The sequence below is a fragment of the Perissodus microlepis genome, chromosome 13 (assembly GCF_051167445.1).
Source record: "Perissodus microlepis isolate ML-2025 ecotype Zambia chromosome 13, ASM5116744v1, whole genome shotgun sequence".
Lineage (NCBI taxonomy): Eukaryota > Metazoa > Chordata > Actinopteri > Cichliformes > Cichlidae > Perissodus > Perissodus microlepis.
Window position 1 is genome coordinate 22,123,552 of NC_140473.1, and position 12,399 is coordinate 22,135,950.

The window sequence follows — 12,399 nt, forward strand, 5'->3', positions numbered from 1 at the left end:
CTAACGAGACAGGGAGAGCGAAGCTGGACACACTAACATAAGACACAGACCTTCACAATAAAACAGGAAACCACACTTTACCAAGACATGGGCTAGACAGAGAGGCAGACTTGACACTGAACAAAATCTACTAAAACAATAATAAACCCAGTATCACAAAGTAAACAGCATATAACTCATAATTACGAGAAATACCATGAACATAAGAACTAATCCCTCACCAAGAATAAGACATATTTATAATCATAATCAAAGTACCAGAGAATAAGAAATAATCCATAATGCAAAAATAAACCAAAACATAAGAAACTCAAAATGCTGGGTCAAACCGACCCAGGACCGTGACATGTTTTATAGTTGTGGTGCAAACACTCTTTCAATACAGTCAGAAGACATTCAACACACATGTCAAACAGTGGGGCCATGACGCAGGTGCAAATGTCAATTTTAAATTTCCTGACATCTCTGAAAACTGGCTGGCATATAGATGGTGAATACAAAAATCAACTCTTGTGACAGTTTGACAGCAGCCACAGTGATTTCATAGGGAGCTGAAATGTTCTAAACTCAGATAAGACTGATTCTGATGCAACATCTCAAACAAAAAACTGTCACAGTGGTAATACACTGATGTCCACAGAGGGGAGACGGTAGACAGTTTGCAGGTTAGATTTACTGTACAAAATGAAGAAATGTAGACAAAATAAATACAGTTTTCAGATGAATTGTTTCAACAGAAGTAGATGTAGCACATTTGTGCTCATAAAGTTTGAATTTGTGTTTGTATATATTGGCAATGCTACAAATCACCCAGAAAAACTAAAAAAATAATCATTTTGAACCCACTGTTTTTGGTTTTGTGATAAATGAAATAGCAAAAAAGTCAAATGAGCCACATTTACTGAAATGTATTCAGGTCAGAGCAGCTTTGACAGCATATCATGAGTTATAGTCATTTACAACAAACATGACATATATTTTTGTTCCTTTACCAGCTAAATGAAGATCCTCATATAAATCAGGTATAAAAACTTGTCATTTTAAAGCCATAAAAACGGTTTTAAAGGCTTTAAAAGCAACTCATACACAGCTCATCACCTGAGTGCAATTTTATCTTTAGTTTTAAAAAAAATGTACAAATGGACAATGATCCACCTGTTTTAGCCACAGATATCACATTGATTTAATGTAACTACTGAGGTAACAATACTTTTTGATTTGTAAACAGCATATTCCTTATTTTGTAAAGAGCACCTACCGACGACCACTAGAGGGGATTTTGCATGACTTTCAATTTCCTGTTTGGGTTAAAACAGGAAAATTTCTGTCTGTTATTATCTTCCTCTCGATCTCACACAACATGCAAAAATATCTCATCATCTCACTTTCACCCTCGTTTGTTGCCCTTAATTCCTGTCAGCCAGACATAAGTTATCACACCGTTAGAAGTCGACTAACTTCTTATCTGACAGTCTGACTTTAGTAACTCTGACTTTGTAACTGCGTGAAAGCATTGTGTAGTGTTTCCTTCTTTTCCTGCTTCAGTGATAGTTTTTGCCATTTGAATTTAAAAGGTTTTAAATGTTTAGCGTAATACATCTCACTCTAAGATTCCTCTTTATCTACCAGAGCTAACTCATCGGTCAGCACTGCTTCTGCACTGTTGTGGCTGGAAGGTCTGTCGCATAGCTCATCTAACTCATGGATCGCTATTGCCTCAGTGCTGCTGTGGCTGGAACGTCTGTCATCTGACTCATGCATCGGCACTGCCTCTGCATTGTTGCCCATGGAATGTCTGTAGTCCAGCAATATAATGGCCAACCTGTACAAGCTCAGTGTGATCACTAGGCCGTTCTTAATGGCAAAGAAACCAAGCATCTGGTGGAAGACTCTGAAGTGGATAATGACAGTCAGCCTGACCAACAGAAAAGGCCCATCCTGGATAAAGAGGGTCTCTATGATACTCCAAATGTCAGTGCTGTGTTTAATAAAGAAGGTTTCCCGGACAACTTGATCTTCTCCGCCATTCTCTTCATCAGATTTGGTGTTCACCACTATGTTGAATAAGAAGAGGAAAAACAAATGATTGACAGTAAAAATGAAGCTTTCCTTCAGGTAGCTGCATGTAGTTTGACAGATGTCACATTTGGTTTTTTAGAACTGCTTCTCTCGCTTTTTTTTTAAGTGTGAAATTTACCAAGCTATTCTAGTAGAGTCCAAGAATACAAATATGGTCTGAATATAACAGGTCTCCTTTTAATTTAGAACCTGAATGCAGGACACAAGTGGATGGATTAACCAAAGGTTAGAAGTTTTAGTGAGGATGATACAGGAGGAAACCTTAGATAAAGGTGACACTAATTCAGAAATAGTCTTAAAGTTTTTTAGCCACCCAGGTCAAAAGTATTTTAGCTATGACCAGGATGAGCAGAAACCTGGGGAGCTAATAATAATGATTAATAACAAACCAGAGCATAAGATATCCTTAAAGTTAGAAACTTATCATTAGAATAACCATTTACCTATTAAAAATAGTAAATAAAGACTCGAGATCACAAAAACTAAGGTTGAAAATTTCCTGTAACACTTTGAAAACACATCAGATCAAAATGAGAAAAAAATCATGCTGATATCTACACTGATATATACTGAGTAATGTGATGGGAATGAAAAGATGCCACATTGTTTGATGGAAATGAAAACCTACAGAGGGCTGAATTCAAAGACACCCCAGAAATCAAATTATATTGCAGCAACTAAAAATGTGAGGGAGTAGTTTGTATGGCCCCCCACGTGCTTCTGTGGATGTCTGACAACATCGGGACATGCTCCTAAAGAGACCACGGCATTACTGCGCTCCTAGACAGTCTAAAGTGCAACTTGGTAGCATCAGATGGGCAAAAAAATAAAGTCCCAGAGATGTTGTATTGGATTTAGTTTATGTGCGAATGGGGACAAGTCAGTGATATCAATCCTTGATCCTACGGCAGCTGCCTACATACTCTCGCCACATGGGGCATGAGCTGTGTTGTGCACTAGGAGGAACCACACCAAAGCAGCTGAAAACTTATAACCTGCTACCTAATTCCTTTCATTTAAGTCTCGGGAAGTAAAAATGTTTGAGTTAGTCATTTAAAAGCACCGGGGGCTGTAATTTCAACTTACTTGCTGCACTTATGTACTTAACTGTTTACTTACTGGACTGGCTTGGATTTTTAGCCAATTTCTAAACGCACTGTTAAGACTGTTTGTCTTTTTCATGACCGGGGAACAGGAAAGGAACTTCCTTACACTGCTGTAGCTCCTTAATAAACACCAAGTATTTTAAGGTAGCTGACCTGCTAGATGTAGTGGAAACTGCAACATGCTCCATGTCCATACAGCTAAGATGACGTAAACCATGGCAGGATTTTTTTCTCTGTAAGAAAAGTGACACCAATATCAGGAACTATATATGCATTTGCATACATTAAATGCAGACTTATGTCTCGATAGGAGAAGCACATTCTTAACGTACAAGCAACACGATTAGCCCCTTACTTTACATCTGACAGCGTCTCACTAGTAAATTCCAGGATGTCCGCTGCAGTGCCAACAAAAGTTAGAAGAAGCTGAGACAACTCATCTTTTGTGACCCCGCCTCCCAAAGGCAGGAGCCACTTCCCCACAATGAGGAGGATGAGCACGATCTGGTGAAGAGCCAGGATCCAGTCATTCGCGCAGACAGTGGACAACCTCTGCTCAGTATTTAAGAAAAGGAAAAAAGATGGCAAGATGTTTAATGTTGAAAACTTGGTTTTCTGAAAAGGTTGAATCACTTCACTCAAAAAGCCATTTGGGATTTAATCTCATCTCTGTCCTTTCAGTAAACAACAGTGAGCCACATGATAGTTTATGATAGTTTCCCACACATACAATTAAAAGCAGTTGAGTTGAGTATAAGTAACCTGAGTCACAGTACAGGTAATATGTCATAAGACCCTGCTGTAAATAAGAGAACCTGGGTTCCTTTGTACAATTTTTTAAATTATTATTTTCAAAATAAATAACAGAATAGTGGAGAAACTTATTAAATAAGTAAAAAAGTCTATTTTCTTGGAACCTGTGCTAAACATTTTTAAAACTCTTCGTCAATATTGAGACCCAGGCTCTTATTTTCTAAAAATGATTCCTATTTCTCCAATTAGTGGGCCCTTTGTGAATTATCTAGCTCTTAATGCTGCATCTTTGTCATCAATCTGATGATATTTGAAATGATGCAAGTAAGAGAGACTGTCCACTTTATGCTTTACTGTTTACTACTTTTCTTATTAAGAGTACTAAGTGAAAAGGCACTGGAATTTGGATGCCGCATTTTGGATAGGTAGCTGAAATAAATTAGTTTTTGGGTTTTTTAAGTGTGACAAAAATGCATTGTTCCTACAGGTGGAGTGGATCAGTTGGATTATTTTATTAATTTCCAGTCAATCTTAATGCATGAATGAAAAATGAAAAAATCAGAGCATAAATAGCAAATAGTTTCACTATGTGTTCAGTCCACACTGCTGCTTAAACAGTTTCCAAGAACTAAATAATGAAATCATCATTAATCATTTTATTTTACTTGAGTTGCTTAAACCTTTTCTGCTGCTCTTTCTGGCTTTCTTAAAGAGAAGTCACTATGAAACACTCAACAAGCTGTTAAGTGTCTTAGCATAAAGAAATAACAACCTTTACAGTGGTAGTTCAGCCTTCTTAGCGAAAGACCAGAAGAGGAACAATGCCACCGGATGTTATTTCTGTAGAAGGTTATGTCAGTCTGCCCCAGGGCAGCTGTGGCTACAACTGTAGCTCGCCTCCACCAGTGTGCGAATGTGAGAGTGAATGAAAAGTGGAATTGTACAGCGCTTTGAGGGCCCGAAAAGCGCTATATAAATGCAATCTATTATTATTATTATTATTATTATTATTATTATTATTATTATTATTATTATTATGTGTCCCTTCCTGGCTGAGTACAGAGAGTTTCACTCAAAACATTGGTAGAAAAAGTGGAAAAACTGGTTCTCTCTGATTAGACATGCATAACGAAATTAATTCCTGGCAAGTCTGTATTTGCTCATTGCTTGTCCCATTTGAGCTCATTCTTGTATTTACAGCACTTCACATGGCACAGTGATCTTTCTCATTTCATTCATTCACAGTTTCTTTCTTTTTTCTCTCTTTATTTCTGTCACAGAGCCATAACTTAACAATTCAGTCACTCTTACCTTAAGTAAATTCTCGTTTGTGGTGTTTCCCTGCTCGGTGCTTCGATTCAGCAGTCTTTGCAAAGTTTCTATAGAATCTAGTTTATTGCACTGAAAACAGTTTAAAGAAGCTTTTGTAAGTGAATTTCACGGGGTATTTATTGTTTTATTGTAATTAAATCTTATAAACCTTAACATTAATAGCAGATGTGACATTTGATAGAATCGGTCAATAAATATACATGGGGTACCTCTAGATCGCTGGCTTTGTCTTGCTGGTGTTGTATCTCCAGAATCCAGATCGAGGGAATAATAGTAATGAGGAACAGAAAGATAGGAGGGGAAAACCTACAAGGCAACCAAAGGCATTCAAAAATGTTTAAAAAAGAAAAGAAAAGTGATAAGCATGTTTACTTCAAGCATGCAGGAAGACTGAAGAGATTAACTTGAAGTAATAAAAGTCAAGGGGTATCCACCATTCGGGACAGTTTAACTATTAGCTTCCCAGCTTATCAATATAGTAGCAGCAAAGGTACAAACTACTTAAATATGCATATAAGGTACACCGGGGTCGAGATAAAGACTAGGAAAAGATGAAAATGCATAATTTAATCATGCATTATACTGTTATACTGTCAATTAGAGGGGGAAAGTGCAAACGATAGAGCGGAGATGAGTTTGAAAGTAATATGAGTAGCTTAAGGCATTAAGTAGCCTAATGAATACTTAAGGATAATGTAATTACAATATTATGATGGACATCACTATGCATGCTCCTTTATCTTACCATTTATAATCCTGTCCTTTTCGCATCTTCAGTGTTACTATCATTTCAACAACAAGCGGCAACAAAAGAAAAGCCAGAAACAAGTAATTGTTATCCTTCTTAACCGATGCCACCCTCAACACTCCGATGACAGCAACTAAAATAAACAGCGCTCTAGTGAGGATCGCACTCATTAATTTAGTCAGCGCCATGTCGGTGGCTTAACGCAGTTCACAAGTGATCACCTCAATTTCCAGTGTTCACTGTGGCTTTTACTGTAAGTGAAACAAAACCTTTGGGAATGCGTTTTCAAATAAAGTTCCCATGGATAAAGCCCCGCCTTGTTCCTCAGGCACAACATGAAAAAGCATGGGTCCGTGTAGGGGAAATAACAGTAGAAGACCAGAAAAGGAACTGTGGTTTGAGTTTCTTAATAAACCGCTGGTGTATTTGTGAATCATAATTCTGGTGTTTCTGGCTTCCAAGGAAGTAAAGCATAGGATGATTTTTTTTAAATGACTGTAAATGCTGCTGAGTAGCCTAATGTTTTATGTGAAGCTCATGATGTAACTCGGTGGTTCCCAAACTTTTTTTTTGCTGGGCCCCCCTTTGTTTTACATGAAAAATGTTCGCGCCCCCACCCCCCGCGCGCGCACGCGCGCACGCACACGCACTAACACATCCTCCAACCACACACACCCATATTTTTGCTCCATTGCGGTTTATTTCACACCTCAAACATTTAGTAAACAATTAAGCAAATACAAGTAATCTGCAATAAATTACAGGTAGTAATAAAATAAACTACTAACACTTTTACGCTATGTCCGCACCTACGGGTATTTTTGAAAACGCAGCTGTTTCGTCCACACGTAAACGGCGTTTCGAATCACCGAAAACTGAGATTTTTTAAAACCCTTTTTTGCGTTTATGTGTGGACCAGGAATACAGAGTTCAACAGGCAACGTCAAAGGTATATATATGTGCCTATTTTCACGTCACGCTGTGCACCACTTTATTGTTTACATGAGATGAATTGCAGAATGGCAGATAGAGACAACATACTGTTACTGTTAATCTGACTATCTGCAGGTTTTACAGGCTTACATACACACGCAGTTACTGTCCCTCTATTTAGAAAGGCGGAGGCGTCAGGGTGTAATTATTTTACTGTAGTTGTTGTTTTTTCCTGTGTAATAATATTCAACATTGCTATCAATACATTTTTCAAAAAATGTCTCTCTGTGCAAAATGGGTTCAAAAACATAAACAACTGTAGGATACTGTTTGTCTGTGATTTGAACCAGGGGAACAAGTCGTGGCAGGATCAGCCTGATGTTATTTGTATCCCGCTGTAACTTTACTGTATACAGAGCTAACATCTCCAAAATGTCAGGAGTAGTTAGTCATTACAACAAGTGTTTGTGAACTAAAAATCAAGAATGTGGGATACTGTTTGTCTGTGATTTGGAGAGCCCAGTGCTGCTCCCGACAAAGGGAAAACCAATTCTGCAGGGGAGACCTACCTCGGCACTTGTGCAGGTGAAACCAAAGGGAAGATATGCTTCACCAGATTTTCTAGTCTTTGGCTTAGAATGAAGTTGGTTTGGAAACATATTCAGCGATGCTTCATCTCCTGCTTTGCGTTTCTGTGGGCGCTGCGTGCCAGCAGTGTCCAAGCATTTTGTTTTTTTCCTTTTCATACCGCGCCCCCGCTGCCATGGCTCTGGGCCCCACACTTTGGGAAGGTCTGATGTAACTAGTGGTACTGAAAATCAAAATTTAAAAAAAGTTAAAGCTAAAAACTTCAAATGTTTAAAAAACAGCAACAAAAATTTAGTTGGCATTTTATTTTTTATTTGTTCATAGATTCTCATCACCCTTGCAGTGCAACAAGGGAAGAACTGTCATGTATATCACATCTATTTTGTGCACTGTTATTCATCTTCATCCTGCAGCACACCCCTACTCCCCTTTCTCTGCCTGTAATCCCTGTAAAATATATATCTCAGACGCATTATATAATGAAACAACGCTGATCTTTTTTTAGTAAAAAAAAAAAAAAAAAAAAAAATCTTAACGAAGAATGAAAATGGCTCCGTCTCATATGTGCAAGTAACAAACTGTTTTGAAGGATTTCACACACACTGTTTCAGCCTTCTGAACACCTGATTATTTATCCAAATAATAACAGGCAAAGCCACAATACTCATCACAAATTTATGCCTCTAACCTTGTTCAATTTCATCAAAGCAGTAATGCACTGATGTCCACAGAGGGCAGACAGTAGACTGTTTCCAGGTTAGATTTGCTGTACAAAATGAACCAATACAGACAAAATAAATATGGTTTTAAGATGGAATTCATGCATCGGAAATATAGAAGTAGATCAGTTTAAAACATCTGTGCTCCGAGGATAAGGTTTGAATTTGTGTTTATGTACTGGCAGTGATACAAATCAGTTATGTACACAGAAATCAAGAGAAAAGCACCGGGCTGCTCAGTCACTAACTAACTACTGTTACTGTACTTTTATTATGAGTATATTACTGTAAGAGCAACAGGCTGGACTCTGCTTCAGCTCCTGTGCAGAGCTGATTATTAACAAACAGCATGTTGTCTGTCTCTTACCACATCTGTAAGGACAGTAACAAACCTGGCACTTCAGTAACCCCTCATTAATCAGTAACTACGAATTAAATAGCAAAGCCCGATATTTATGTACTGAAACCAACTACTTCCGCTTGGCAGCTTAAGTTCAAATATATGTTTAATTTTTACACTGATGAATTTTTTAGCACTGACTCTGTATATATTTTTGTACTGAGTTTGTTGCAAACATTCATGTTAAAAAACTGTCTGAATTATTGCTAATGAGATATGTTCACAAAGTCACATGTGCAGTACTCTGTACAGCTTACATCCTTTTAGAGAAATAATTTGAAGCCTTAATATTTCTTGTTCAATACCCAAGCAGCAGCTCACACACTGCTGATAATAATCGGTAGGTTGGTGACCAGGATGCAGCAGCAGACTGAACCAGGACTGAAACCTGCTCCATCATCTCATCTTTGCATACCTCCATTTACAAAGCATCAACAACTCAAAGGTAAACATTATATTCGAAATTATTTCAGATTTGAGAGAGAAACTTTATATTTCAGTTTGTGATGATTCTGTTCTCCTTGTGATTACAGGAGCTGCCCTCAGATTCAGACCTCAGCACCAGCCAGTGACAGCAGACAGATCATCCTATAGCTTCACTCTTTGTAGTAACTCCATAATTAACTGATGAAAACAGTACAAAGGTTAAAGTACCACACGTGCTGTCAGTAAAAGCTGCAGCTGTTTATAGATAAAGTTAAAGACATAAAGTCAAAAGGATTGATCACCCATGTAACTGTGTCACTATATACCAGCATTAACAGGACCTCAGTTTGGTGTTTCAGAAAGGTGCTAATCTCAGACCTGCTCAACTCCTGTTTTAAACACTGAATGTAGTCAGCTGCATGAAGAGGATGTGATGTTTTCTCTGACACAATTGAATAAAACCTGATGAAGGTCAAAGGTCGTCACTTGTATGTTGAACTAAAAACTTCTGATCCGGAATTCTTTCACCGTTTTTTGCCAATAGTGTGTTATTTATCATAAAGTAATACGGAATCATTCATACCAGAGTAACAAGAGAGCATAATATATATTTAAATATTTAACTTTCTACAGGACTGAATATAATATCTTTATGTTCAAAAAAAGAGCTGCTGGTGAAGATCATGAGTCCTGCTTTATCCCTGCAACGAGCTTCAGTCTTCCTGGTGTTTCTGAAATGATACCTCTCTCTGTGTGCAGCACACATCGTTGTGTGCCTCAACTTTCGGTCTTTTACCCAGGCTAATCTGCCATTTACCTTCCTTGGTTAGGTTTAGGGATTAGAGATCGATCTAGATTATCATTTTAAATTTGGGAGATATCATCAGTAGTGGACCTTGGATTCATCAGGTGTTTTGGCCATTATCACTAGACACCCTCATCCAAGAAGGCCCTGCCAGGGTTGATCAGGCCCTGGATTGTGTCACTGGTTTATGTTAAATTGTTATTTCTCTTCTTCTTTCTTCTGTTTAGTTTCCTACAGTTTATTTCTCACTGCAACTGAGAAATAATACTTACCTCTTTAGCATTTATGGAGCCTAACTTCTTCAAAGGGATAGAAAATGTGACAGAGAGAAGTAAGACAAAAGGGACGAGATAGGAGAAAGCAGAGAGGAGAGCCGGAAGGGGGGCGCCCGATCTGGCTTCCCACACCTCCCCGCCGGATCGGGCTACAGTAATTCTACAGTAATTGCTTTGGAGAGAACATTATTGAGGGTGATTTTAACATCTATGTAGATGCTAAAAATGACAGCTTCAACATTGATTTAACTGGACAATAAGTCAAATATTGATTTCAACGGGTTGTTTCAAAAGAACCAAATGGAGTGAGTGAAATCCTATATATGGCGACTTTGACAAACTGCATTTTTCTACAGTTTTTGTGTGCTCACAAACTGTGACATGTTAGTGTTATTTAATTCTGATTCACCCCTTTTTGCACTTTAATTCACCCCACTACAGAACAAAGAGCACTAAAGGAAAGAGTGAGATCTTTTGCTTTACCAACATGTATTGTCTTTACAAATCTACAACAGCGCTAAACATGCTCAGCACAAAATGACCCTTAAGTACACAGCAACTGAAGAAATTTTAGCATAAAAAAAGAAATGGGTTGAAAGATGGGTTAAGGGAGGAAGAACTAGGTTTATGATTTTGGAAGTTTTTAACTGCTGCCAATTACAGAAAAAACGTTACATTTCTTTGGGTGTGTTAATAATGTAATTTTTCTATGGCAAGCTTTTCTATCTAAAGAAATGAATGTAAGACAAGAATGATATTTGTAATGTCAATATTTGTAATATCTTCCAAACATAGACTAGGATGGATATGCAAATTCAGCATGGTGTTGGTTTAGCTCAGTGTTTCGAGTGAGCGACGGCTTAGAGCAGCCGGTCCAGGTTCGAGTCTGACCCGTGGCTCCTTGCCACAGTTTTAGCAGATCTAACAGACTGAATGAGATTGAGGGAGAAAGTAGTTTCACTTCACTGTATAACATTTTTCCACATCCTTCTGATTAGCAGACCAGCAAAGAGGCCCATCCATTTTCCTCTTTTACCTATTAAAACACTGAGCATTATGATGCATTATGCTTATCATTTGTTGTTATTGTTGTAAGTTGTGGTATTTCAGACTCACTTTTAAAAAACGGATAAGTAAAACTTTGCTATAATAATTTCTTTAGACCTTGCCCCGACTCCATAATAAATTTACCTGATACAAGTTTGTGCTTCCGTGTGTATTTCTTTAGTACAAAGGTCACTAAAGGCCTGCTATAAATATGATATATGAGGTTTATAAATGAACAGTTCTGGTAATGACCTAAATCATGTTTTGATTCTGTAATGGTTAATCCACCATTATATGAAGCCTTTTAATCAAAACTATATATAACGTATCCAGGAATTTTCATATTTACTGTCTTCACTGTATCATAGAAATGTGTAAAAAAAATCTATATAATAACTGAGGCAGCAAAGTGCATGAAAACCAAACTTTGTGCTACTGCCCAAACTCACCACAACTGTAGGACTACAAAGCAACAGCAGGGACAGCAATCCTTAGGTTTGAACCTGCTCTCCATTTACAACTTGAAACGTGAAAAATCGATGTCATCTGTAATGGGAAAATTCTAGTTAACCCTCACATTTAGATTTAGGTGTTAAGAATTTCACTGTATGTTTTTTGTATAACCTTTGCATGCTCAAGATGAAGTAAGTATGTATCAGCAAGACCTTGTGAAAACTGCTTAGCTAGGCCTAACGATGTTTCACTATGTTATCTGCTAACTGTATTGCTCAGAAGGATAAAGTTCAGGGCCAGCGGCAGGTGCTGGCCTAGGAAGAGATAGTGGGAGTCTGCTTTGTTCAGCAAAAGCCCGGGTTGGACAAAAGACTGTTGTAACTAAAAGATACAAAGCCTTTTAATCCAAACTACAGTGGGATGCAAAAGTTTGGGCAACCTTGATAATAGTCATTATTTTCCTGTATAAATCGTTGGTTGTTACACTAAAAAATGTCAGTTAAATATATCATATAGGAGACACACACAGTGATATTTGAGAAGTGAAATGAAGTTTGTTGGATTTACAGAAAGTGTGCAATAATTGTTCAAACAAAATCAGGCAGGTGCGTAAATTTGGGCACCACAAAAAAAAGAAATGAAATCGATATTTAGTAGATCCGCCTTTTGCAGAAATTACAGCCTCTAAACGTTTCCTGTAGGTTCCAATGAGTCTGGATTGTGGTTGAAGGTAAT

At 37.7% G+C, this 12,399-nt stretch overlaps 1 protein-coding gene across 1 annotated transcript; it reads right to left on the bottom strand.

Moving 5' to 3' along the window:
- Positions 1-917: 917 nt before the first annotated feature.
- On the bottom strand, positions 918-6,257 carry LOC146375138 (transmembrane protein 26-like). The gene is made up of 6 exons (XM_084948943.1): positions 6,016-6,257; positions 5,480-5,576; positions 5,250-5,339; positions 3,541-3,737; positions 3,339-3,418; positions 918-2,054 (listed from the first exon to the last, which is right to left on the bottom strand). Exons 1-6 carry the CDS (start codon positions 6,204-6,206, stop codon positions 1,606-1,608), a joined length of 1,104 nt encoding a protein of 367 aa, XP_084805069.1. The 5' UTR covers positions 6,207-6,257; the 3' UTR covers positions 918-1,605.
- Positions 6,258-12,399: the final 6,142 nt, after the last annotated feature.